At 43.0% G+C, this 23,259-nt stretch overlaps 1 protein-coding gene across 12 annotated transcripts in view; it reads left to right on the top strand.

Moving 5' to 3' along the window:
• Positions 1-23,259, top strand: part of BPTF (bromodomain PHD finger transcription factor) — a 102,362-nt gene that overhangs the window by 49,291 nt on the left and 29,812 nt on the right. For 7 of the 12 annotated variants that reach the window (XM_084748471.1, XM_084748475.1, XM_084748478.1 and 4 more), the window contains exons 6-15: positions 482-664; positions 4,887-5,074; positions 6,709-7,064; positions 7,525-7,656; positions 10,294-10,423; positions 10,952-11,090; positions 12,190-12,369; positions 14,202-16,479; positions 21,024-21,148; positions 22,437-22,565. In XM_084748471.1, coding sequence (XP_084604597.1) covers positions 482-664; positions 4,887-5,074; positions 6,709-7,064; positions 7,525-7,656; positions 10,294-10,423; positions 10,952-11,090; positions 12,190-12,369; positions 14,202-16,479; positions 21,024-21,148; positions 22,437-22,565 — 3,840 coding nt within the window. The remainder of the gene's footprint in view (positions 1-481; positions 665-4,886; positions 5,075-6,708; positions 7,065-7,524; positions 7,657-10,293; positions 10,424-10,951; positions 11,091-12,189; positions 12,370-14,201; positions 16,480-21,023; positions 21,149-22,436; positions 22,566-23,259) is intronic. The other 5 variants (XM_084748472.1, XM_084748470.1, XM_084748479.1 and 2 more) reach the window with 2 other exon arrangements.

The following is a 23,259-nucleotide window of genomic DNA, read 5'->3' as shown; positions in this document are numbered from 1 at the left end:
TTCTAGTACTAATTTCTGTATACTGCTGAGGAACTAAACTGCTAGTGATGCTGTGAAATGACCCAAAAGGTGGCCACACTTAGATAGATGGCCTCAGAGGTAAAGAGTCATCTTTAACTCCATTGTAATAGAGGTCTGTGAAAACTTTAGAAATGTAAGAGTGGAAGCTGTGTGCTTTGAGCGTTTTTTCTCAACAAAACCGCTTCCTGCACATGTTGTGTGTAGTAGTTGTGTTGGTGGTTTTTGTTTTTTTCCTGTGCTGGCTGAGGATAGACAGCGGCGAGTTGGTGGACGAGACTTACAGGACCTTGCAGGGCACTGATGCCCGTCCTCTCACCGTGCACTTCATTCTTCCTCCACGATCGGCTTTGCTTTCTAACACTCGCATCATGACGAATTCCTATGGCTGTTAACTGCTTTTCTGACATTTAGATTTTGATGTGATTTTTCCATGTAAAAATCAGATATTCTATTTTTCTAGAAGACTCTAACAAGACATGTGACAGCAGTAACACTAGCGCTCCCACTGCCTGCACCCAGCCTAGACTGGAGGACAGGAGCAGCAGTGACCTCAGCTCTTCCCATGACCCTGCTAAGGCAGCGGATGACCCTGAGAGCGGAGAAAGAGACTCCCACACACCTGTCTCTGTTCAGGAAGAGATAGGTAAGAGCATGCTCATCCAGTCACGGGAGATGCTTTTTCTTTTTTCTTTAAGCATTTAACATTTTTTAAAAGTCAAAGTTTAATGGGTTGGGAAGAATTAGTGGATTTTGTTTCTTGTTTTTTGTTTTTTTTTAAATTAGCATGAGCTCACTTTTTGTTTTACAACAAACAAATAAAATCCTATAAGAGGAGAAAAATAGCAACCTTTTTATTCTCCTGAAGTATAACTACCCTTAGTATTTTGTATTTTCCATTATGTTTGCATCAGTATGTTTACAATTTTTTTTGGCCTTTTTTGTTTTGTTTTGAATATATAAATGGGATCATTCTGCATGTGTTTTTCACCATCTTGGGCTTTTGTTTTTTTGTTTTGTTTTTGTTTTTGTTTTCTGCCCAGTGACACATGGTAGAGACTCTTCATGTTAGAGTTTAATGCATTGTTTTTAGCTGCTGCATGGTATTTGGCTATTACCCTGGTGGTGCTATGCTATCTACCAGCCTCCACATATATCTCTCTATTCTGCAAGTATTTCTAGCAGTGTAGGACACAGTGAATGAAAGGACCAGCTGGTCAAATGGTAGGTACCTTTAACAGATAACAGTGGATATTGCCTCATTACTCACCTGAAGGGACAATCCTGCTCATTTCTATACTTGTACGTTTCCCAATTTGTACACCTAAATTTAACACCATTTATCTTTTTTTGCCAGTGGTAAGAAGGTATTGATGGGAAATTATGTGTGTCCCTGATTAGGAATGTGGTGCTTCTTTTCATGTGTTATGATGATTCCTGTTCCTGCTCACTCTTTCATATAGAGCTTTGGTATTTAGGATTGCCTTACGTAGCACAGTCATTAATTCTGTTCCACATACGTGACTGTTCATTAGTTCCTTGTGTTTAATTCTCTACTGTCTGTACTTTTTACATTTTTATGTCATTAAGTTTATTCATCTTTTTCTGCAGGGTTTCTCTGTATGTTGTGTCTTATTAAGGAAGATGATCTCACAAATATTAATATAGTTGGAGTAATTCCTCATGACAAGTCTGTAGAACGGTTTTAAATTTATCTTGAGTAAAATTTCATATGCGGCATAAGGTTGACTTTTTCAGTTGTGAGAGACCAGACCATCTTAAAATGGTTTAAATGTCAGGGGATTGGGTCAGTTTATGTAATTGGGGAGTTCATGGATTCAGCAGTGAAGCAACTGCTTCTGTCTTCCTACCTCCCCTCCCCACATACGCTCTCTCTCTCCCCTCTCTCCCCACCCCACCCCACTTTTGAACTGACTTATATTTGTGTGACAATTTCATTCTCTCCTGATACAGACAGGCTTTTTTCAAGTCGCAGGTAAGATGGCACCAGCAATTTGCTTTCATGTCTTTCCAAGGTCTGTGGCCCAAAGGCAAAGGCCCTACTCCTGCTCCAAATCAAAAGTCTTTGAGGAAGGAATTTGAGTGGCTTACCTTGGATCATATTGTTCCACACCTGTGGCCAGGGCAGGCAAGGTATTATTGATAGGCTCCAGCAAAAGTATATGATTCGCCTGGGTAGGAATGATCTCCACAGGGCAAGGGCTGCTTCAAAGATAAGCCCAGCAGTAGCTGCCGCTCAGTCCTTCGGTAGCTCAGCACAGCACACGGCACACTCACGTCTGTTCCCATGCCTCCACTCACCGTGCTGCTGTCTAATAGGGTGAAAACTTGCAGACGCCTTGGCCCCCATTGCATCCAATACCTGTAATTATATCTGGGCCTCAATCTAAGATTTCTGTGTGCTGTGCATTAAGTCTGACAGGGTTGGATATGGCTTATCCTAAACTTATAACCCTATGAAATTGTGAGTTTAGCTGTTTTTAACATTACTGTCCTGAAAGTAAAGGGTCTGCTTGGGTAGATTTGGGATAATGACAATGGATAAGAAGTGAGAGGCATGTGAGAAAGGTTCTGCTGGGGGCCATTCTGCTTTGGCAGCCTAGTTTCTGTGGACTATTACATAGGATGGGCTGTTGGGAATAATCAGACATGCCAGTATGGCAGCTTTGGAGAGTTGCCCACCTCAATTTCCCATGTCAGTATAACGTTCCCTTACAGATTTGTAGGAATTCCCACTAGTACCTAATGCTTAGTAACTTGCCTCAGGCTCCGTGGACATGAGCCCTTCTACTCCCTCACTTTGTTTGGTGGGCCAATAGCCTTTGCCTATGTTCGCCTCAGAGGCCTTTGCCAGCAGGCTGACTGCAGAGATGGGGCAGCAGTGTGGGCCCTTGAGTAGAGTGTGTTCCATGAGAGCCTCTCCTCTTGCTGTGTCTTCAGCTCTGGGCCTTACGGATGAAGTTGCTCCTTGCTTTTAATTTTACTAAACTAGTAAATGCAGAGGGTTAAATCTGAGCACTGTTAAAGTGTGCCTATACACTAAGGGCCTTCTTTCAAAAGCTCTTGCTATTTATTCTCTGTTTTCAGGCAGCCCAGCTCAACTCAGACAGTACCTATAATGTCTATTAGAGAATGCTAAAAGTGGGCCCAAGAGTTGAGCGCCAGCCCACAGAGTCTAAGAGAAGACAGCAGTACCTAGGGTTACTAGCCTGCTTTAATCAGTGGCATATTTTGAAGGCAAAGACTTAAAGTACTTTCTGAATTATTTAGCATTTATTGCTATCAACTGATATCTACCTTGTTTAAAATGTAAATGAAAACTTATTAGTGGACTTGACAGGAACATCCAAGGACAGCTTCAGGTGTAGGGTCAGGTTCAGGAAACTAAGCAAAGTTATCAGCATCTTCCTCAGAGTTTTCCTTCTTATACCTGCTCTGGGGCATTGGAGATTCTTGTTCCCTGCAAGCTGCAGTCTTTCTGCTGTAGAGGTACAAGTTACTAGCCTCTAATTTACACCCTTCCTGCTCACTAACAGAAAAGCAGACTCTCAGCTGGGGACTCAGCCCAGTGCTAGAGCGCTTGCTCAGCATGTGCAAGGCTCTCCATTCAGTCCCATGAAAGGAAAGAAAAGAGAGAGGAGGTGAGAGAAGAAACCAGATTTAAAAACCAAAATGTGGGGGGCTGGAGTACTGGCCGCTCCGCTAGAGGACCACCACATGGCGGCGCACAGCTGTCTGTAACTCCAGTTCCAGGGGATCCACCCCACCAGGCACGCATGTAGTGCATATATCTGTGCATGCAGGCAAAACATCTGTACATGTACAATAAAATAAATAAATCTTTTAAAAGAACAACAACCGCAGCAGCAAAACATGGGCTGATGCCTGGCTGGGAGAGTCCCCTGGTGGCACGGTAGCATGTCCTGTCTAGTTCTGTCTGGGTGCTGTAGTTCATCTGCCACTCAGCACATAGTAAAAGTGGACAGAATAATCCCTCCAGAGGGAAGGATGGCAGCTAATTTAAAGAGTCCCCGAAAGGAGCAGCTAGTTTCCTATTTGCATTTGTCCCTACTTGCCTAAAATAACCACCACCTATAAAATATGGTAAATTCCTGTCCCTGGATTTACCAATGCTACACTGTTTAATTTCCTTTTTTAAGTTTTAAGTTAAAAATCAGGTCTTGTTCAGGTTTGTGGCCAATGGAAAATGCATGGTGATGAATGGCTGGGGTATGTATATTCGTTATCCAACATAGAATTTGTGTATATATAAAGCAGAAATTGCCTCTGGAAATTTAATATGTCACTATCAAAAAAATTTTGAAGCAGATGTTCAGAGATCCTTACTGTTAAAAAATTGTTGTAATGGGTTTATACGGATAATTGTGTAACTGCTCTAGAGAAAAAGTCAGTTGTTACTTACCTTAAAATTCAAGGGCATTGTTACTTAAATGAACTTCAGTGGGAAATTTTTCTAAAATGAACTGTATCCTTTAAATATACAAGTCCACGTTAGATATAGAAGGCACCATTTTTATATGCATTTGAGTTGTTAGGTTTATTGTTTGCAAGTTTCTGGGAGCCCCTCTTCAGTAGATGAGTTTCAAAACAGGCACTACTGTTTTCTGTAAACTGATAAAAGACTCAGGATATTTTTGCCTTTGATGTTTGCTGTGGAGGAAAGCATTCAAGAATTGATAACATTTGCTTCGCCTATGAAAGGAGATGATCTGCTTACTTCTCTTGGACGTTAAATATGTATGTCATGTGAGTGTTGGGTAAATAAGGCATCCTTGGTTGTTTTCTTCCTGTCAGCAACACTTGGTGGCGTTTTTATCTGATAATAGGTGATTTCAGATTGGAGAAGTCTAATGGAGACATCGCCGAGTCCCCTGGAGCTGGGAAAGGAACGTCTGGTGCCACTCGGATCATCACCAGGTTGCGGAACCCAGATAGCAAACTCAGTCAGCTAAAGAGTCAGCAGGTGGCCGCTGCGGCCCACGAAGCAAATAAACTGTTCAAGGAGGGCAAAGAGGTGTGTTCCGTATAAACACAGTTCTGGGGCTGAAGAGATGGCCCAGAAGTCAAGGGCATTGGCTGCTCTTCCCATGGGTGCCTCCCGACTGTCAGTAACTCCAGCTCTAAGGGACCTGATGCCTGTGGCCTCCAACATGTGCCAATACCCACAGGCTGGCACACACACTAAATAAATATTTAGAATTGGATTGTATCCTAAAGATCTTTAACATAGATAAAGGAGATTTATAGAGCTAGTTTTGAATTGTATTTTCTTTCTTATGGTGAGCACCAAGAGCAAAATTGTTAGGCTTGTATTATGGTAAATACATTTATATGCACAATTTTGTCTGCTTATTAGAAATTCATTGAGCAGATGGTATTACAGAGTCAGCTTCATTGCATATAATTCTCGATTGTTAGTTAGTTTTACTGTGTAGCCCTGGCTGACCTGGAACTTGGTATGTAGACCAGATTGGTCTCAAACTCAGATCCACCTGCCTTTACCTCCTGAGTGCTCGAGTTAAAGGTACATCACCATGTCCTTCTGTAGCCCATTTCCTGTGCCCACTTGAGAACTCTTGTAACTTGTAGCTCTTGGTAGGGCAGAGTGGGCTGACCATGGCAGCCCTGACTGATCAGCAGGATCAAAACTGACAGTAGATGTCTCTGCTCACCCAGCTGTGGGCACAGAGTATTGTTTGCTTATGGTCCACTGAAAGATTGACCCCACATTTTGGGAAACAATTTAAAGACCCCAGGGCCTGTGACAAAATTGGAATCATGAAAAGAGCAGCAGTAGAGGATTCTTAGTCATTTGCTTTTTAGGAGTTGGTGTGTGCAACGCTTTCCTGTTTCACTAAACTATATGTTAGAAACTTCATAGGATGGTAGATAGGCTCGTGTGTATCTGAGGTCCATGAAATGCCTGTGGTGTCTAACCTAATCATCAAGGACACGCTTAGTTCCTTCTTCAGTCATATTTTCCTTACTTACTTGTAAATAACCAGCTTCTACCTTTTTACTTATTTATTTTTGGGTTTTCTTTTCTTTCTTTTTTTCTTTTTTCTTTTTTTTTTTTTCAAGACAGGATTTCTCTGTGTAGCTGTGGAACATACAGATTAACATGCTTCTGTTTTCTAAGTGCTGGGATAAAAGGCGTGTGCCACCACTGCCTGGCTTTGTTTTTGTTTTTTTTAACTTATATTTTGTTAGTGTGTGGGCATGCACACAATCACCCAGATTTATGAGGGGCTGTCCAAAACTTTGTGGAGTTAATTCTCTGCTTTCTGTGGTATCAAGGGATTAAAGATGGGTCACCAGGCATATGCCGTGAGTGCTTTTGCCCACTAAGCCATTTGGAAGCCTGTGTCCCCTGCCCTGAGACAGTCTGGCTTTGTAGCCCTGGCTAAGCATGGACTCGTGGCCTTCCCACCTCAGCCTCCTGAGTGCTGGGACTAGAGTGAGAGACACCCAGCCCACGCCAACCTCACTTCAAGTTTAACTTCCTTTCTGTTTCTTTCTTTATCCCCCTCCCCTCACTTTAGTCCCTTAGTCATGCGATGTTGCCTGTTTGGAATGATTGGTTACAGTTTTTGAGAGACAAAGCTTGCTTCTTTGACACAAATAATGACAGCTTTAATTTTTCACTAGGTCCTGGTAGTTAACTCCCAAGGAGAAGTGTCTCGGCTGAGCACCAAAAAGGAAGTGGTTATGAAAGGGAACATCAACAATTATTTTAAGTTGGGGCAAGAAGGGAAGTATCGCGTCTACCACAATCAGTACTCTACCAACTCCTTTGCTCTGAATAAGCACCAGCACAGGGAAGATCATGATAAGAGGAGGCATCTTGCACACAAATTCTGTCTCACTCCAGCTGGGGAGTTCAAATGGAACGGATCTGTTCATGGGTCCAAAGTCCTTACCATATCCACGCTGAGACTCACCATCACGCAGCTAGAGAGCAACATCCCTTCGTCCTTTCTTCACCCCAATTGGGCTTCACACAGGTAAAGGAAAACGAAGCTAGTTTATTGCTGTAAATATGCTGACTACCTATAAATTGGTCCTTATAGGTGTGCCCCTTAAAATGTCACTGCCAGTGAACTCACAGTAGGCAGGAAGCAGAAGATATGTGTGTACTTCAGAGAGACCAAATCAGCACTCATATTTGGATAACTTTGGGTATCAGAATTTTATCTCTGGAGTTAAGTGGAGACCAAAGATAAGGATATTGTAGGTCGAGGAATTTGGAGGTCTGAGTGATGCCTCGAGATGCTCCTGGCATATAAAATCTCCTGTTGTCTGAGTTAGGCACCTTTGGTGTTCTTATGTATTTACTCTTGCCATGTAGAATTTGAGCTATGAAGCTGAGTCATGGTAAACTATGGCTGTTGTGTATGTGTGTGTGTTTTTTTTAAGTGATGAACAATGAGTGAAGTGATAATATTTCTTCCTCCCGAAACACAGGGCCAATTGGATCAAGGCCGTCCAGATGTGCAGTAAACCCAGGGAGTTTGCACTGGCACTTGCAATTTTGGAGTGTGCAGTTAAGCCTGTCGTGATGCTACCAATATGGCGGGAGTCTTTAGGACACACCAGGTGAGTGAGTTCTGAGCCTTGGGAATGGTGAGTTTTGACACTCCCGAGACGCTGGGTCATTAATAAGCTTGGAAAAGCCCATGCAACCACAGTAAAGACTTTCTTCCTGATCTCCAGGAAATCTTTGGATGCAGGACTATAATGAGGATGAAAGGGATCAAATATATTGTTATTACTTTAAATTTAATTTATAGTGTGTGTGTGTGTGTGTGTGTGTGTGTGTGTGTGTGTGTGTGTGTACTTGTGCATGCCATGGGTGTTAGTAGATGTAGAAAAGTTTATTCTTTTTTTATTGTTAATATGGTTTTTTTGAGGTAGGGTTTCTCTGTGTAACTGTGGCTTCTCTGGAAGTTACTCTGTAGACCAGGCTGGCTTCAAACTCACAGAGATCCTCCTGCCTCTGCCTCCAAAGTTCTGGGATTAAAGGTGTGTGCTACCACACCTGACTGTCAGTTTACATTTTTAAAAATCATACAGGGCGGTGGTGGCGCACACCTTTAATCCCAGCATCAGAAGGCAGAGACAGGTGAATCCCTGTGAGTTGGAGGCCAGCCTGGTCTACAAGGCTAGTTCAGGATAGCCAAGGCTACACAGAGAGATCCAAACCAAAAATCTAAACAAGCCCACAGTACTAATAGAAGAAAGACAAAGCTTGAATTAATTTTTATTCTTGTTCTGATATTTTTCTTTTTAAACAGATGTAAAACCCAGGTACCGCATAGGAGGAAATTGGACACATGTATTTAAAATTCTGAGTGGAATTTGTAATTGTAATCAAATGCAAGAGATGGCAAACTGAGGGAAAATATTTGCACCATAAATGGAAATTTTTTTCAGTTGGCAAAAACCTTTTATAGAGGAAAAGGACTAATAGTCCAGTACAAGTGAGAGACAAAGGACCTGGACAGGCATTGCACAGGAAATAGATGTGAAAGGCTAGGAGACAGAGAATGATGACTTCTCTCGTTAGAGACCAGTGGGACAGTATTGTTTCCCTCCCAGTTTGGCCAGCAGTTGAAGTGTGATACTCAACCTCAAAAAAGGTATGAGGCAGCAGGTTGGGCTTGTGATTTATGGCAGGCCCAGGCGCACCTTGATTGATGCTATCAGTATTTCAAGTACAGGAACTTCTGGTCTCTGCCATCCTGTCACTGAGAGGATCATAGGGGGCTTTCTCCACGTTCAGGATCAAAGACACACAATGTTGTATGTTGTATCTCTACAGTAACAACACACATAGGGCCTGGGCACTGCTTGGAGCTTAGATATAGAGCTGACAGTTTATTCTCCTGGTCTGTCATTCAGATGACTATGGAGAGTGGAAGGAGAATCTGTCACCTCTACACTCCCCAGAGTATTGTGGAATGACCGCTGGGGCTGTGTGGTCCTGTCCTCATGGGGCTCTCTTGAGCCTACAGGTACATCGGTGTGCCTGGGGCTTTCTGCTCAACAGACAGGACTGACTGCAGATCTCTTTGTATTGCTGACTCTCCCCATAAAGATTTTGTTGTTTCCTCAGCTTTGGGGGAAAAAAAAAAAGAAAAAAAAAAAAAAGATTTTGTTGGTGGTGACCAAAGCAATAGAATTTTACTCACAGTCAGCACATATCACAGATGTGTGTGAGAAAGGATCTGTTTGCCAGAGCCCAAGCTGGGCATTTGGCCCAGGGTCTCTCCTGGTCATTGTCAGCAGAGTGGTCTGCTCCATCAATAGTGATGGCTCCGCCTCTGAGCTCTGGAGCTGGTCCCTTGGGAATCCGGAAGCTGTGGGAACTGCTGGTGATGGCGCAGTCACACCCTACTCTTGCGCCTGGGGCTATCAGGTGTGTCTTGCTGAGGCACTTGCTTTAACCCTAGTTCTGAGACAGGGAGTAGGTATCCCCCTTCACTCCCCCCACAGTTGTCACCCTGGTGAGCAGAGGTCAAATCAGAACAGGGCACAAAAGCCTTCTTAGTGCAGTGGGAAGCAGATGGCTCTCAAACTCAATATTCAAGATCCTCCTTCAGCCTCCCAGCACTCGGGAGGCAGAGGCAGGTGGACCGCACTGAGTTCAAGGCCAGCCTGGTCTACAAATCGAGTCCAAGACAGCCACGACTGTTCCACAGACGAAACCCTGACTTAAAGAAACAAAAATATTGTGTTGTGATGTGGAAAGGCTTAGTGACAGAGTGCTAGCTTAGCATACCCAAGGCCTATGCTATAACCCCAGCACTAAAGGAAAACAGTGCTCGGCATGAGAGGCCTTTGAGTCTCTGTTTGTGCTGGGTAAAAGTCATACTATGAGTTGCTTATTGGCACCAGCTTGTATGGCATTAGCGTTTCTTTGGCGGGGTGTTTAAGAAGGCTATTCTTTTTTATTTTCTTTCTTTTTTTTTTTAAATTTTAATTTTTTTTTTTAATTTTTAAAATATTTTTTCTTTCTTTCTTTCTTTTTTTTTTTTTAACTTGTTTTCTGCTGTGATATCTCCTCTTAGGGAATGCTACATCTGCTTATTTCTGTCTGTTGAGACTCTCTGGGGTGTACAGTTGTAACTAAGCACTCTCCAGTTTTCTTCCTAATTTTTACTCTTACATTCATATCTTTATTTATTTTTCAAAATTAAAAGTAATTAGGTTTTCTTATCTGTGTATTCTCAGGTTACATAGGATGACTTCAATCGAAAGGGAAGAAAAGGAGAAAGTTAAAAAAAAGGAGAAAAAACAAGAGGAGGAGGAGACCATGCAGCAAGCCACATGGGTGAAGTACACATTTCCAGTGAAACACCAGGTAACTGTCAGCATGGGTGTGACGGTACACACCACTGCTGAGTGCTGTGGGTGTGACAGTGCATGCCACTGTGTGGGTGATCATGAGTTAATGAGGTGGTGTGAACATGCCTTTTAGTTTTGTGAGCATGGTTTTCTCAGAATTTGAGACCAATTTATTGAAACTAAAAGTAAAAACATTGTTAAATTTAACAGAAGTGTTAAGTTCTTTTACAAATCTTCAGATTCCTACTGAAAATTGAATTATTTGATAATTTTAATGAACTTGTGTAATACTTTTATTACATTTTTTTTATGTGGGGGGTGTCGTGCGCATGTAGAGGTTGCGGTATAATTTGTAGGAGTTTTTCCTCTTGTTTCTACGTCGTGTCCCAAGGATTGAACTCAGGTAGTCACGCTCGCTGTGCCTGTTTGCCCTTACCTGCTCTGCCATCTCTCTGGCCCAGTTTGCGGATTCTCAGCTTGTGTTTGACAGATACTTCTAATGCTACATATGCATGTTTAACTATTGTATTTTCATTTTCACCAGGTTTGGAAACAGAAAGGAGAGGAATACAGAGTGACAGGGTACGGCGGCTGGAGCTGGATTAGTAAAACACATGTTTACAGGTTTCTTCCCAAATTACCTGGCAATACTAATGTAAACTACAGAAAGCCTTTCGAAGGAGGTCAGTTATCAACTGTTTTAATAGACACAGCTAATACGAAGTCTTTAATGTTTTCATTGCTGATGGTTTGGGTTTGTTTTTGTTTCTTTATTTTTTAATTTTCTTTGTTTTTTGAGACAGGGTTTCTCTGTATAGTCCTGGCTTTTCTTGGCTCACTTTGTAGACCAAGCTGGCCTCAAACTCACAGCAGTCCACCTGCCTCTGCCTCCTGAGTGCTGGGGTTAAAGGCGTGCGCCACCACGCCCGGCTTGTTTTTTAATTTTCTGTGGGTACTGTGAACCCGAGTCCTCTGTAAAAAATACACTATGTGGATTTTAGTTAAAGAAAAATGAGAGAAAATAATTTTCAAAAATACTCAGTCATGGGGTTGGAGAGATGACTCAGAGGTTAAGAATACTGGCTGTTCTTCCAAAGGACCCAGGTTCAATTCCCAGCACCCACTTGGCAGCTCACAACTGTCTGTAACTCCAACTCCAGGGGATCTGACACCCTCACACAGATATACATGCTGGCAGAACACGAATGCACATAAAAATAAACTTTGGGGGGAAAAACCTCAGTCATGTAATTATAATATTATTTTCAAATTGTGGGATTTTTTGGTTCTTGCTGCCCAAAGAGCACTCGTTGAATTTTCAGCATTATTACACAATAAACACAGATGGGAATGAATCGGGGACTCCGTGTTAGATGTTGTTCTTCTGATCATAAAGCTCAAAAATGTCTCCCTTTTGTGTATGCTGGGTATGTTGAGGTCAATATTGAGAGTCACTCCTCAATAGAGATCGTCCTTGACTTAGCATTAACTTAAAGTTTGTTTTTAAATTAGAAATAATGGACTGTACTTATCAGGTAAATACATTCATTAGGGGTGGCTCAGAGGTTGAATGTTTGTGGAAACCAGAATTTGAATCCTAGCACCCACATTCAGTAGCTCAAAACTCCCTTAACTTAAGGACTTTGGTTTTTCTCTTCTCACCCATCAGGGCACCTATACACAGATAGGCTTACAGTCACACAGACATACATATAAATTTTAAAATCTTCAAAATACTCTAATATTCAGAATATCTGTGACCATACATGTGATTCTTTTTAGCTAAAAATAATACAGATGAAAATAAGGATGAATCAGATAAAAGAAAAAGTCCACGAAGTCCAAAAAAAATTAAGACAGAGTGTGATTCTGAGAAAGGTGAAGTGAAACATGCAGACGCTACAGCAGGAACAGATGAAAGTGCAATGGAGTTATCCAAGGTGCCTGCGAAGAAGGACCAAGGTCAGCCGGGTCAGGAGCATACTGGGGCGGGGCAGTGGGGGTCCTGGGTCAGGGTCAGGAGCATACTGGGGCGGGGCAGTGGGGGTCCTGGGTTAGGTTCCAGCCAGCAAGCTCCTCGTCCTCCTAAGAGCATAGTTCATGCGGTGGGTAATTCACCAGGATGTAACTGCTGTAGCTGTCCACAGACTTGTTCAGCTACGTGAGACTTTGACAGCATTTTCATCATGCCAAAGGAAGTTGCTTTCTTTCTTTCTTTCTTTCTTTCTTTCTTTCTTTCTTTCTTTCTTTCGTTTTTCGAGACAGGGTTTCTCTGTGTAGCCTTGGCCATCCTGGACTCACTTTGTAGACCAGGCTGGCCTCGAACTCACAGCGATCCACCTGCCTCTGCCTCCCGAGTGCTGGGATTAAAGGCGTGCGCCACCACGCCCGGCGGAAGTTGCTTTCTGATCCCACCCCATCTTTCTTTTCTCTGTAGATTTGTCTGTTTTAGACATTTCATTACTATGAAATTAGGCAGTGTGTTGTCCTCTTTTAATCCACATTATAGCATATTCCAGAGAAGACTGCGCTGTATTGGTAGGTTGTCGTTGATCAATGAATAGTCGGCTGTCTCTGCTTTTTAGGTGTTATGAACATTAACACTTTAATTTTTTAGGTTTTGTTTGTTCGAGAAAAGGACTCACTGTGTAACTCTGATTGGCCTGGAACATACGGTGATCTACCCTGCTTCTGTCTCCTGAGTCCTGGGGTTAAAGGTGCCACCAGAACTAACTAATGTTTTGAGGTTTTTTGTTTTTGTTTTAAGCATTAAGTTTATTTATTTGTTTTGTGGGTTCCAGAGATCAAACCCAGATCCTCATAAACATGGCAACAAAGCCTTTACCGTGACCCCTCTCACTAGCTCTGTGTACAGGTCTTTCTGTAGACACAGGCTTTCACTTCTGAATGTTGTACCAAGTACTGGGGCTGCCAGGCTCTATAGGAGCACCATATGTAAGCTTTTGAGGAACCATAGGACCAGTGAGATACATAAATAAAAGTGTCTTGAACTTCATGTTTTTTACATAGCCAAGCTAGAGGGCTGGACTCTAGATAGTGTGCTTGGTGCTTCAGTATGAGGTCTGGGGGTTTGTATTCCCAGAATGCATCGCTTCACTCAGGGATTGGTAGCCTGCCTGCAATTCCAGCACTTGAAGCCAGAGCCTTGCTAGCTAGACTAGCTGTACTCTAGACTCAATTGAGACACCCAGTCTCAAATAATAAGATGAAGACGATTCACATATTTTTGGTTTAGATTGGCTTGCAATGTAGCCCAGGCTGTCCTGAAACTCATGCCGCTTGTGCTTCTGCCTCCCGGGTGCTGGGTGACACACCTCAAAGTCAGCACACTTGATAATTGACACTGTACTTATAGGCATAATGTATTCATAGGCGAAATCTGTTTTTACTATATAGAATCCCATCAGTTTAGGTACCAAAACTCAAAATCATCCAGTACTTGAAATGTATCTATTCTTTTAAGCCCCATTTAAAGTTTAACAGTGTCGATTATAAGTATAAAAATAACAAAAGTAGATACTTTCAGAAATGAAAATAGTCTGCCAGAGTGGTGGTGGCACACACCTTTAATCCCAGCACTCAGGAGGCTGTGCTCTGTGAGTTCGAGGCCAGCCTGGTCTATAGAGTAAGTTCCAGGACAGCCAAGGCTACACAGAGAGATCCTGTTTTGAAAAACCAAAAAGAAAGAAAGAAAGAAAAGAAAAGAAAATAGTCTCATGAATTCCTCATTTGAGAGTAAAAATTATGTTTTTATCTATGTCTTTAAATCACAGATATAAAAGAACTTTTAGATTCTGATAATGACAAGTCATTCAAGGAAGAACCGATGGAGATTGATGATAATGTGAAAACAGAGCCACACGTGAACTGTCAGGAGGGCCCTCAAGTGGATGTGGTCAACGTCAGTGAGGGGTTCCACCTAAGGACTAGTTACAAAAAGAAAACGAAATCCTCTAAGCTGGATGGGCTTCTGGAACGGAGGGTTCGACAGTTTACACTGGAAGAGAAACAGCGCCTTGAAAAGCTAAAGCTGGAGAGTGGCATGAAAGGGGCAGGCAAGTCCCCCACAGGTGCTTTGAAAGCCTCCTCTGAGTCACTGGCAACCACAAAAGCGAGTGACTCGTTTAGACAGGAACAAAGCCCCAGTCCAAGTCAGGCTAGCCCTGCAGATGCTGCCCAGGGCTTCTCACAAAGTGAGTCCTTGGCTCTTGGCATCGGTGGTCCTAGTCTGAGCACAAACAAGCTCTATGGGAAAGATCAAGTATTAGATGATGTCTCCATTCAGAGTTCAGGGCCAAACTGTCAGAGACAGAACTCTGTTGACAGTGGCCTAGATGCAAGGATCTCTGAACCTGCCAGCAAGGGACTGGAGCTAAATCAGACTAAAACAAAAGGAAGTGACTCTTTGATTGATAACTCTAAACCAGCCAATGCAGACAGTGTTGGCACTTTGATCTGTAAGAGCAAGAAGCCACACTCCCAGGAGGATAGCGGCAGCATCCTATCTTCTTCCAAGAGTACTTTACCTGCATCAGTACCTAAAAGTACCAGTGACAGACATGTCCGGTCCTTACCAAAAGCAATGGGCTTTGATGGAAAACTAGGTTGTGACTCAGAATATAATAGCACTTTGGAAAATAGTTCTGATACTATGTCTGTTCAGGATAGCAGTGAAGAAGACATGATTGTTCAGAATAGCAATGAGCAGCTCATAGCTCCAGCCCAAGATGTGCAGAGTGTTGAACTGTCAAAACATGAGTTAGTTTCCAAATCCACTGAAAATTGTGAAAGCAAACTACCGGGTAAGGTAACTGAAGCAAATGGTAAGAAAACAGGCCAGCACCAAAAGCTGGATGAGAGACCAGTTAACAAATGCACTGACCAAACAATTCTCAAACATACCACTGACAAAAAGAATAATGAAAATAGAGAGTCGGAAAAGAAAGGACAGAAGGCAAATAAATTTCAAATAAATGGCAAAGATAGTAAAGTTAAGGGCTATCTCAAGGGGCCATGTGTGAAAGATGGTTCTGATGGTAAAGTTGTGAGTGGTACTGTTGAGCCAAAGGTCAATAACATCAATAAAGTCATCCATGGAAATGTCAAGTCACTGGCTGTTAAAGAATCTGCTGTGAAGCCTTTCGTTAATGGTGATGTCATCATGGAAGATTTCAATGAACAAAACAGTTCAGAAACCAACTCACACTCACTGAGTTCTTCAGATGCCAAAGGTAATCACCAAGATCGCCTCCATACCCTACCATCCACCAAAGAGTCTGACAGTACCCAGGTATCTGTACCCCCAGTCCCTTGCTCTGAACGTAACTCCTTTAACCAGGTGGAAGATATGGAGACGGACAGTCCAGAGGTTAGGAAAGTTACTCCATCTCCTGTTGGGGCTGGGGAGGACTCCAGCCTTACTAAGGACCTCATGGATGAAAATGGTCTATCCTCCAGCAAAGATGAGAGTGTCAATGGAGAATCCAAAAGAAAAACAGTCATCACAGAAGTCACCACGCTGACATCCACGGTTGCCACAGAATCAAAAACTGTCATTAAGGTAGCAAAAGGGGACAAGCAAACTGTGGTTTCTTCCACAGAAAACTGTGCAAGATCCACTGTCACAACTACCACTACCACTGTGACAAAGCTTTCCACACCCTCCCCAGACAACGGTGTGGACACCATCTCAGTAAAGGAGCAGAGCAAAACTGTGGTCACTACAACAGTGACGGACTCCCTGACCACAGCAGGTAGCACGCTGGTGACGTCTATGACAGTGAGCAAAGAATACTCCACAAAAGACAAAGTAAAGCTGATGAAGTTCTCAAGACCCAAGAAGACCCGTTCAGGAACAGCCCTGCCATCCTATAGGAAATTTGTTACTAAGAGCAGCAAAAAGAGCATATTCGTGTTGCCTAACGATGACTTGAAAAAGCTGGCCAGAAAAGGAGGGATCCGGGAAGTCCCTTACTTTAATTACAATGCGAAACCTGCCTTAGATATATGGCCATATCCTTCTCCTCGACCAACCTTCGGTATCACGTGGAGGTATGTACTTTAAAATGTTATTGGGGAGTGTGCTTTTTAAAGAGGGTCGGTTTTAATTTTTAATATCATTTTTAAGTTAAATGAGATGCCAGAAGAGAGGGAAGCACATATGCAGTGGCCAGGGTTAGTGATGGGAATGCAGTGCTGGAGTTTACCCAGCAGCCATTGAGTTGGCAAAAGTGTAACATTCTTTTAACATCCATGACCAAGACAAAAGGAACATGCCAAGCTTGTTTTTTACTGTCTTAACTTCCCAAATTATTGCCTGTTGTTTGCTTAGCACCAAGGCAACTGATCAATGGGGTTACCACTTCCCAGGATTCATAAAAAAGACTGTCATGTCATACCTTTCTAGTGAAATTTATTTGTATGATAAATGTGTTTTGGAGTTCTCAGTTATTATTTATGAAAGAAAGGGCAGACTGTCATTTCCTTAGCAATGTCTTAAAACGCAGAAGTAATCTCTTTTAGAATCCCAAGTGTGTACTTTTGGCAGTTGTTAGCCTGTGTTCATTTGTTACTAGGAGGAGGGGGTGCCCAGAAGTTCCTCTATGGGCATGGGCTGATTCGCGGAGGCCAGGACAAGCGCAGCACCTGGTTTTCCTGACCCCAGCCCGGCACTCCATGTGCTGTGGGTGGTCCACATGCTTCTCCATGTTCTGTCCTTTCGTGTCTCTGTCTCTAGCTTTTCACCCGTGTTGAGAGGGATGAATGTAAGCAGAAAGAACAGAAGGCCTGGAGAGCGGGGGGTGCAGGCTGTCATTGGTTTTACATGATCATCCAGCTGAGCAAAGCATCATCCCTCTTAAGACTTCATTCCAGTGTCTTAGAGTTCAGCTGCTGTCAGCGTCATCCTTCTTCATGTCCTTTACAGTCCAGTCAGCTAGCTGGTGTCAGAGGACACCACACAACCCAGTGTCGTCAGTGGGAGCCCTCCCTTAAGGAATTCATTCCGCCTGGTGACCGCTTGTTTGTATGAGCACATTTTTAAACCTCATCATTGGTTTGGAGTAGGATCATCACCCCATGCCCATGCCCTAGAGACAGCTGAAAAGTACACTTTCTCTGCAGATCCTGCAATGAAGGACTTGCAGAACCCTGCAGGGAATCAAGGAGCTCTTCATTGTAGTTCATGGGATTGTAGGACTGCTCTGCACTTTCTGCTTTCTTCACTGAGAGTGGTCCCAAAGTGCATCCTTGACTGTCCTGCAGGTAACTTCTTTCCCACTGGAAAAGTTACTGTATACATACAAGTAGTTGAAGTAAGATGCCCTGCAGGCAGGGGGCTGCCCTTCTGCTCCTTAGAAAGGTAGTTTTGCTGGGAGACACTGTTCTCTGAGCCTGGAGAGAACCTGGTCTCGATCCTAATGGCGCTACTGAGCCCTTGCATGCATGCTGTGCTGTGGGCGCCTGGCTTAGAGTGTTTTGGTTTGTGCTGGCACGCATCGTACCTGTTTGTTTGGTCAGTCTCTCTTTTTTTAATGGAAAGAAATACCTTCCTGGACGCTCTTAATTTGTTGAAGTTGAAATGAATATTTATCACTTCTGACTAATGGAATCATGGGTTAAAGAATGTGTTATTCTTGATTTTAGGGTACTTAAGAAAAACATTGTTATAGAAACTATTTGTGTAAAGTGCATTTTTATACTAGCCCTTGAATCTCAGGTGTTTGCTGCTTAGTAGAAGAATTCCCAGAGCTGATGTGTGATTTTCATCTGTTTATTTGTTGAAGGGTGGTTCTTATGGGTCTAACTATGCAGCCCAGGCTGGTCTCAAATTCCTGTCCTCCTACTCAGCCTCATAAGGAACTAAGACTACATAGGCCCAGCTGCATGTATGATGCATAGTTTTTTTTTGTTTTTTTTGTTTATGATGCATAGTTTTAAATGTAATGTTAAAACTGAGCACTATAGGAAAATTGACACTGTGTAATGGGTGCAGTAAAACCTTTCTGACTTCTGCACATACATTTCCTTAACCTGTATTCCCAGATATGACTCTATGTCACTGACATTTTAAGCTGGCAGTTGTTCTCCATAATGCTGATACAAGGATCCTGCTAACATGTCTGCCTATGCTAGGAATATTCTGAGTGATAGAGGGACTTGCTGACTACTGCATGGGGGGTGGGCGGCGGCAGAGAGCATGTGTCACCTGAAGAGCACTAGAGAGAACAGGAAGCCTTAGCGTCTAGTTTCCTGTGATTTCGTTAAGCCTTCTCTTTTGCGTAGCTTGTTCTGACTTCTGCTTTATTCCCATGCATTGTCATTTGTTCCCATCCCCTTTTCTCTGGCCATAACAACACAGGATGTGGTGTGTGAGAAGTGTGGGCTTTTACACACTTTGTTCCTTCTCGTGTGTGTGCCCCTTGCCTTCATTGAGCTAGCCACATGTCTGATCAGCATGTGCTTTGTTTTTTTGTTTGTTTGTTTTGTTTTGTTTTTTTGTTTTTTGAGACATGGTTTCTCTGTGTAGCCTTGACTGGTCTGGAATTGCTTTGTAGACCAGGCTGGTCTCGAACTCACAGCTCTCTGCCTGCCTCTGCCTCCCGAGTGCTGGGAATAAAGGTGCACGCCACCATCACCCGGCTGTTAGCATGTGTTTTGAGGCTCTGGCAGACCTATGTACTCACCTCTGTTACGGCAGCTCTAACAGTCTGTGCTAGCACACTTCTTCTATCCCAGCTTCGATCACAGTCTTGACACGCTGCCCACTCCATTGTTGTTTGAGTGAGTGAGTGAACCAGCGCACTGATCATCTATAAGATGTGTTTATCCACTGATACAACCTACATTTTAAAGTAGAGTTGCTTTACAGCAACCAGTATACCAGTGACCACTTGTAGAGTGCTTTCTTGGTTTGTACAAGACTCCGGGTTCTGTGCGCAGGACAGTGGAGGTGAGAGGGTGTTTATGTGTGAAGCAGGCGGGTTTAAGGTTATTATTTGACCTAGTGAACGAATGGGGGAGGCAGGTGGAATAAGTACTTGTTGTTGCCACGCGCCTTCAGTCCCAGCGCTCGGGAGCCAGAGGCAGGCCAGCCTGGGCTACAAAGCACGTGCCAGGGCAGCCAGGGCCACACAGAGAAACCCTGTCTTGAAAACCAAAAAAGAAAAGAAATGTTTGTTTTCCTGCCATGCCAAACTTCCACAAGGTTTTCTGTGGGCGTGGCCTGAAAGTGACAGGCCCTTTCTCTGAGGATATCCCTACAACTAGCATCATCTTGCTGCTAATTTAAAGGCTCTGCCCAGGGCTGAGGATGAGGATTCATGAGGTGTTAATGCGGAAAAAAACATTTCACAGTTGGGGCCAGGAATTGGCGAGGCGCAGCGGCCGTTTGACTAGAGCTTTACCTTTTTGTGTTGTTCATTTTCTCACGTGATCGTAATAGAGAAAGCACCACCTCTCCCGTGCAGAATTGTCCTAAGATTTACTGTCTGCCTGTTAGTGGAGGAAAGTATTTCCATTATGTAAGCTTCCTCTATACTGTGTTCAGCCAATACATCCACTTCATACAGTGTGAAAATATCCAGAGGGAAATCTGATTATGCAGGTCTTCATAGGAAATTGGCAGCTGCTGGCTGCTTTCATGGTTGTTACAGTGAATTCCATTTTAGGATAAAATATTCATTGACATTGAGTAAATTTACTTTCAGATGTGTTTTTTAGTATTACCTTTAAAAGGAAAATCATATTCAGTGACTTCACACTCATGCTTAAGAAAAACCAAGAGCCCAGGTTCCCTTCTCTTCATCTGAGCAGCTGCCGCAGGCTGTGCCTGTCTGGTAATGGCTTTCTTCGTAGGATTCCAAACGTAGGCAGTGTTGTCACTCTTACTACAGTGTGTAGTGCTCATGAATTCATGGTAAGAGCCACTGTGGGTACAAAATTCCTTGCTGTTGGAAAAGGGGAAAAAAAGGGGGGTGGGGGAAGGTCTTCTTGTGTTGACAGAGTGTTTTAGTCTGTGAGAAAATATAAACATTTTCAGATTTTTTTTGTTTGTTTTACCAAAAACTATTTCATCATGATTTTAGCTTTAAAACTCCGCTATAAAATTGAATAACAGTTACTGGTTTTGCTTTTTCTCCATAACTTTTCATGCAGACTAGATTTTATAAAATAAATTTATAGAAATATTGATAAGTTGTTGACTTGTCCCTCTTAAGGGGCTAGAGAGATGGCTCAGTAGTTAAGAGCACTGTCTGTACAGTGGCTCACATCGTGTACACAAGTGTACATGCAGAGTGAGCACTTATATGTAAAATAAATAAATACAAAAGAAAGAAAGATAAAACACCTTACGTATTTATATGGCATTGGAAATGAATCTTGAGGATTTAACATTGTTAAATGCACGCTATCCTAGGAACTCAAAGGTATTATCTTAACGACTATGTAATGCCACAGTCTTACAGAGCCGCGTTATAAATTCTGAGGTCATCGAGTGAAAAACATATCCTTCAGTTTCATAGAGAAGACAAGAGGAGTGTGGATGAGAGTGTGTTTGTATGTTTAAATGCAGTTGGTCTGGGTTGTTCTTTCAGGTATAGACTTCAGACAGTGAAGTCCTTAGCAGGAGTGAGCCTGATGTTACGGTTGCTGTGGGCCAGTTTGAGATGGGATGACATGGCTGCCAAGGCTCCTCCAGGAGGAGGGACTACACGGACAGGTAAGGGAGCCTGATTTTAAGTTTAAAAGGTGTGGGCTTGGGATGTAGCTTAGCTGCTAGAGTGCATACATATCTTAGCATGAGAACCTGTGTTCTGTTCCTGGCACTGTGTAACCTGCTAATGGTAGGCCATGCTTGTAACCTTAACACCGAGGAGCAGGAAGCAGGAGTAATCCTCGCCTGTGAACTGGCCATCTTAGATTACATGAGACTGTAGCAAAAAAGGGGAGCTAGACCTGACAGCACAGGCCTATAAATGCCAGCTACTTAGGAGGCTGAGGCAAGAGGGTCTAACTAAGGACCTGCTTGGGCTCCTTAGCTCAAAGCCAGCTAGAGTAACTGTCTCAAGAAAACAGAGGAAGGGCTGGAGGGATGGCTCAGAGGTTAAGTGCACTGACTGCTCTTCCAGAGGTCCTGAGTTCAATTCCCAGCAACCACATGGTGGCTCACAGCCATCCATAGTATGATCCGATGTCCTCTTCTGGCCTGCAGGTGTCCGTGCAGATAGAGCACTGTATACATAATAAATAAATAATCTTTAAAAAAGAAAACAAAAACAAACCCAGGAAACTAGAGCTGAGTCTGTGCTGTGGCCCTCGCCTAGCGTGTCCAAGGCTCTGGGTTTGACCCCTGGCCTGCAATAAGATGTGCCAGTGCCTCCATTTATTAAATACTTGTCTTATTTTACAGACGCTTACCCTTAAGTTTTCTGGGTGCCATAAAATCCAGGTCATAGGTCACGGTTCAGATTATAGGTGAGTCGGCACACCAAGATCCAACTAAAGCTATAAATGATGGTTACATCCCATAGTGGTCAGACCGTCAACCTGAGAGTCCCGGAACCTCAGGCATTATTTTAATTGAGTGCCGCCTCTAGGAGTTAACTTGGACCTTCCACCACGTTTTTGTTTTTGTTTTGTTTTCCTCTTAATTTGTTTCTTCTTGCTGCTCATACTGAGGCAGAAGGATTGCCACAAGATTGATGCCAGCCTGGGCTCCCATATCAAGTTCTAGGCCACCTGGAGCTATAGATTGAAACCTCATTTCCAAAAGGAAAGGAATATGAGCTACCTAAGCAGCACGGCGAGAACCCTAAATTAAGCCAGGCAGCAGCTCCTCATGCTGGGGTGGGGGGTGGGGAAGCTCCATACTGTGGTCACTGATGAAGCAGGGTTTATGAAAGGTCATCTCAGACTGAGACTCACATCTTTAAAGACGGACCGACTGGGTTCTAAGTTTCCTCGTATTTCAGGTGGTTATTAACGGAGGTTAAATCATGTTCCCATAGAAACATCTGAAACTGAAATCACAACCACAGAGATAATTAAGAGGCGTGATGTGGGTCCTTACGGCATTCGTTCTGAGTATTGTATCAGGAAAATCATTTGCCCCATTGGAGTTCCAGAAGCACCAAAAGGTAAGAAATAGAAAAAAATGATTGGCGTGTTCGCTGTTAGTTGAGGTTTGGTAGTAGTTGTCTCCTTAACTACCTAGCTGACGCCACAGGCTAGCCTGGCCTACAGAATGAGGCCTAGTTAAAAACCAAACAGACTAGGGCTGGAGGGATGGCTCAGCAGGTAAGAGTGCTTGCTGCTCTTGCAGAGGACCCAGGTTCAGTTCCCAGCACCTACATGTTGGCTCATAACTCCAGTTTCAGGGGCTGAGGGCTTTGTTTTTGTCTGAACTTAATGGGCCCCTGCATGTGTGTGCATATAAACTCATATAAGAATAAATCTTATAACATTCAGCATGTAATCTGAAGAAATTATAATAAATTTTTTAAAAGAATAAATCTTTAAAAAACAAAAATGGCCTGGAGAGATGGCTTAGAGGTTAAGAGCACTGACTGTTCTTCCATAGGTCTTGAGTTCAATTCCCAGCAACCACATGGTGGCTCCCAACCCTCTGTAATGAGGTGTGGTTCCCTTTTCTGGCCTGCAGGCACACGTGCAAGGCAGAATATAATAAATAAATAAATCTTAAAAAACAAAAACAAAAAACCCAGAACAAACCTCAGTCCCTCAATGATATAACTAGTGCAAGCGACCCAAGATATCTATACTATAATTATGCATAAATTTAAAAAATTTTAAGTGTGTAAAGAGAACTGT

The sequence above is a fragment of the Acomys minous genome, assembly GCF_964271855.1.
Source record: "Acomys minous genome assembly, chromosome: 12".
Lineage (NCBI taxonomy): Eukaryota > Metazoa > Chordata > Mammalia > Rodentia > Muridae > Acomys > Acomys minous.
Note: the sequence above shows the minus strand (reverse complement) of the source record. Positions and strands in the feature narration are given on the sequence as shown.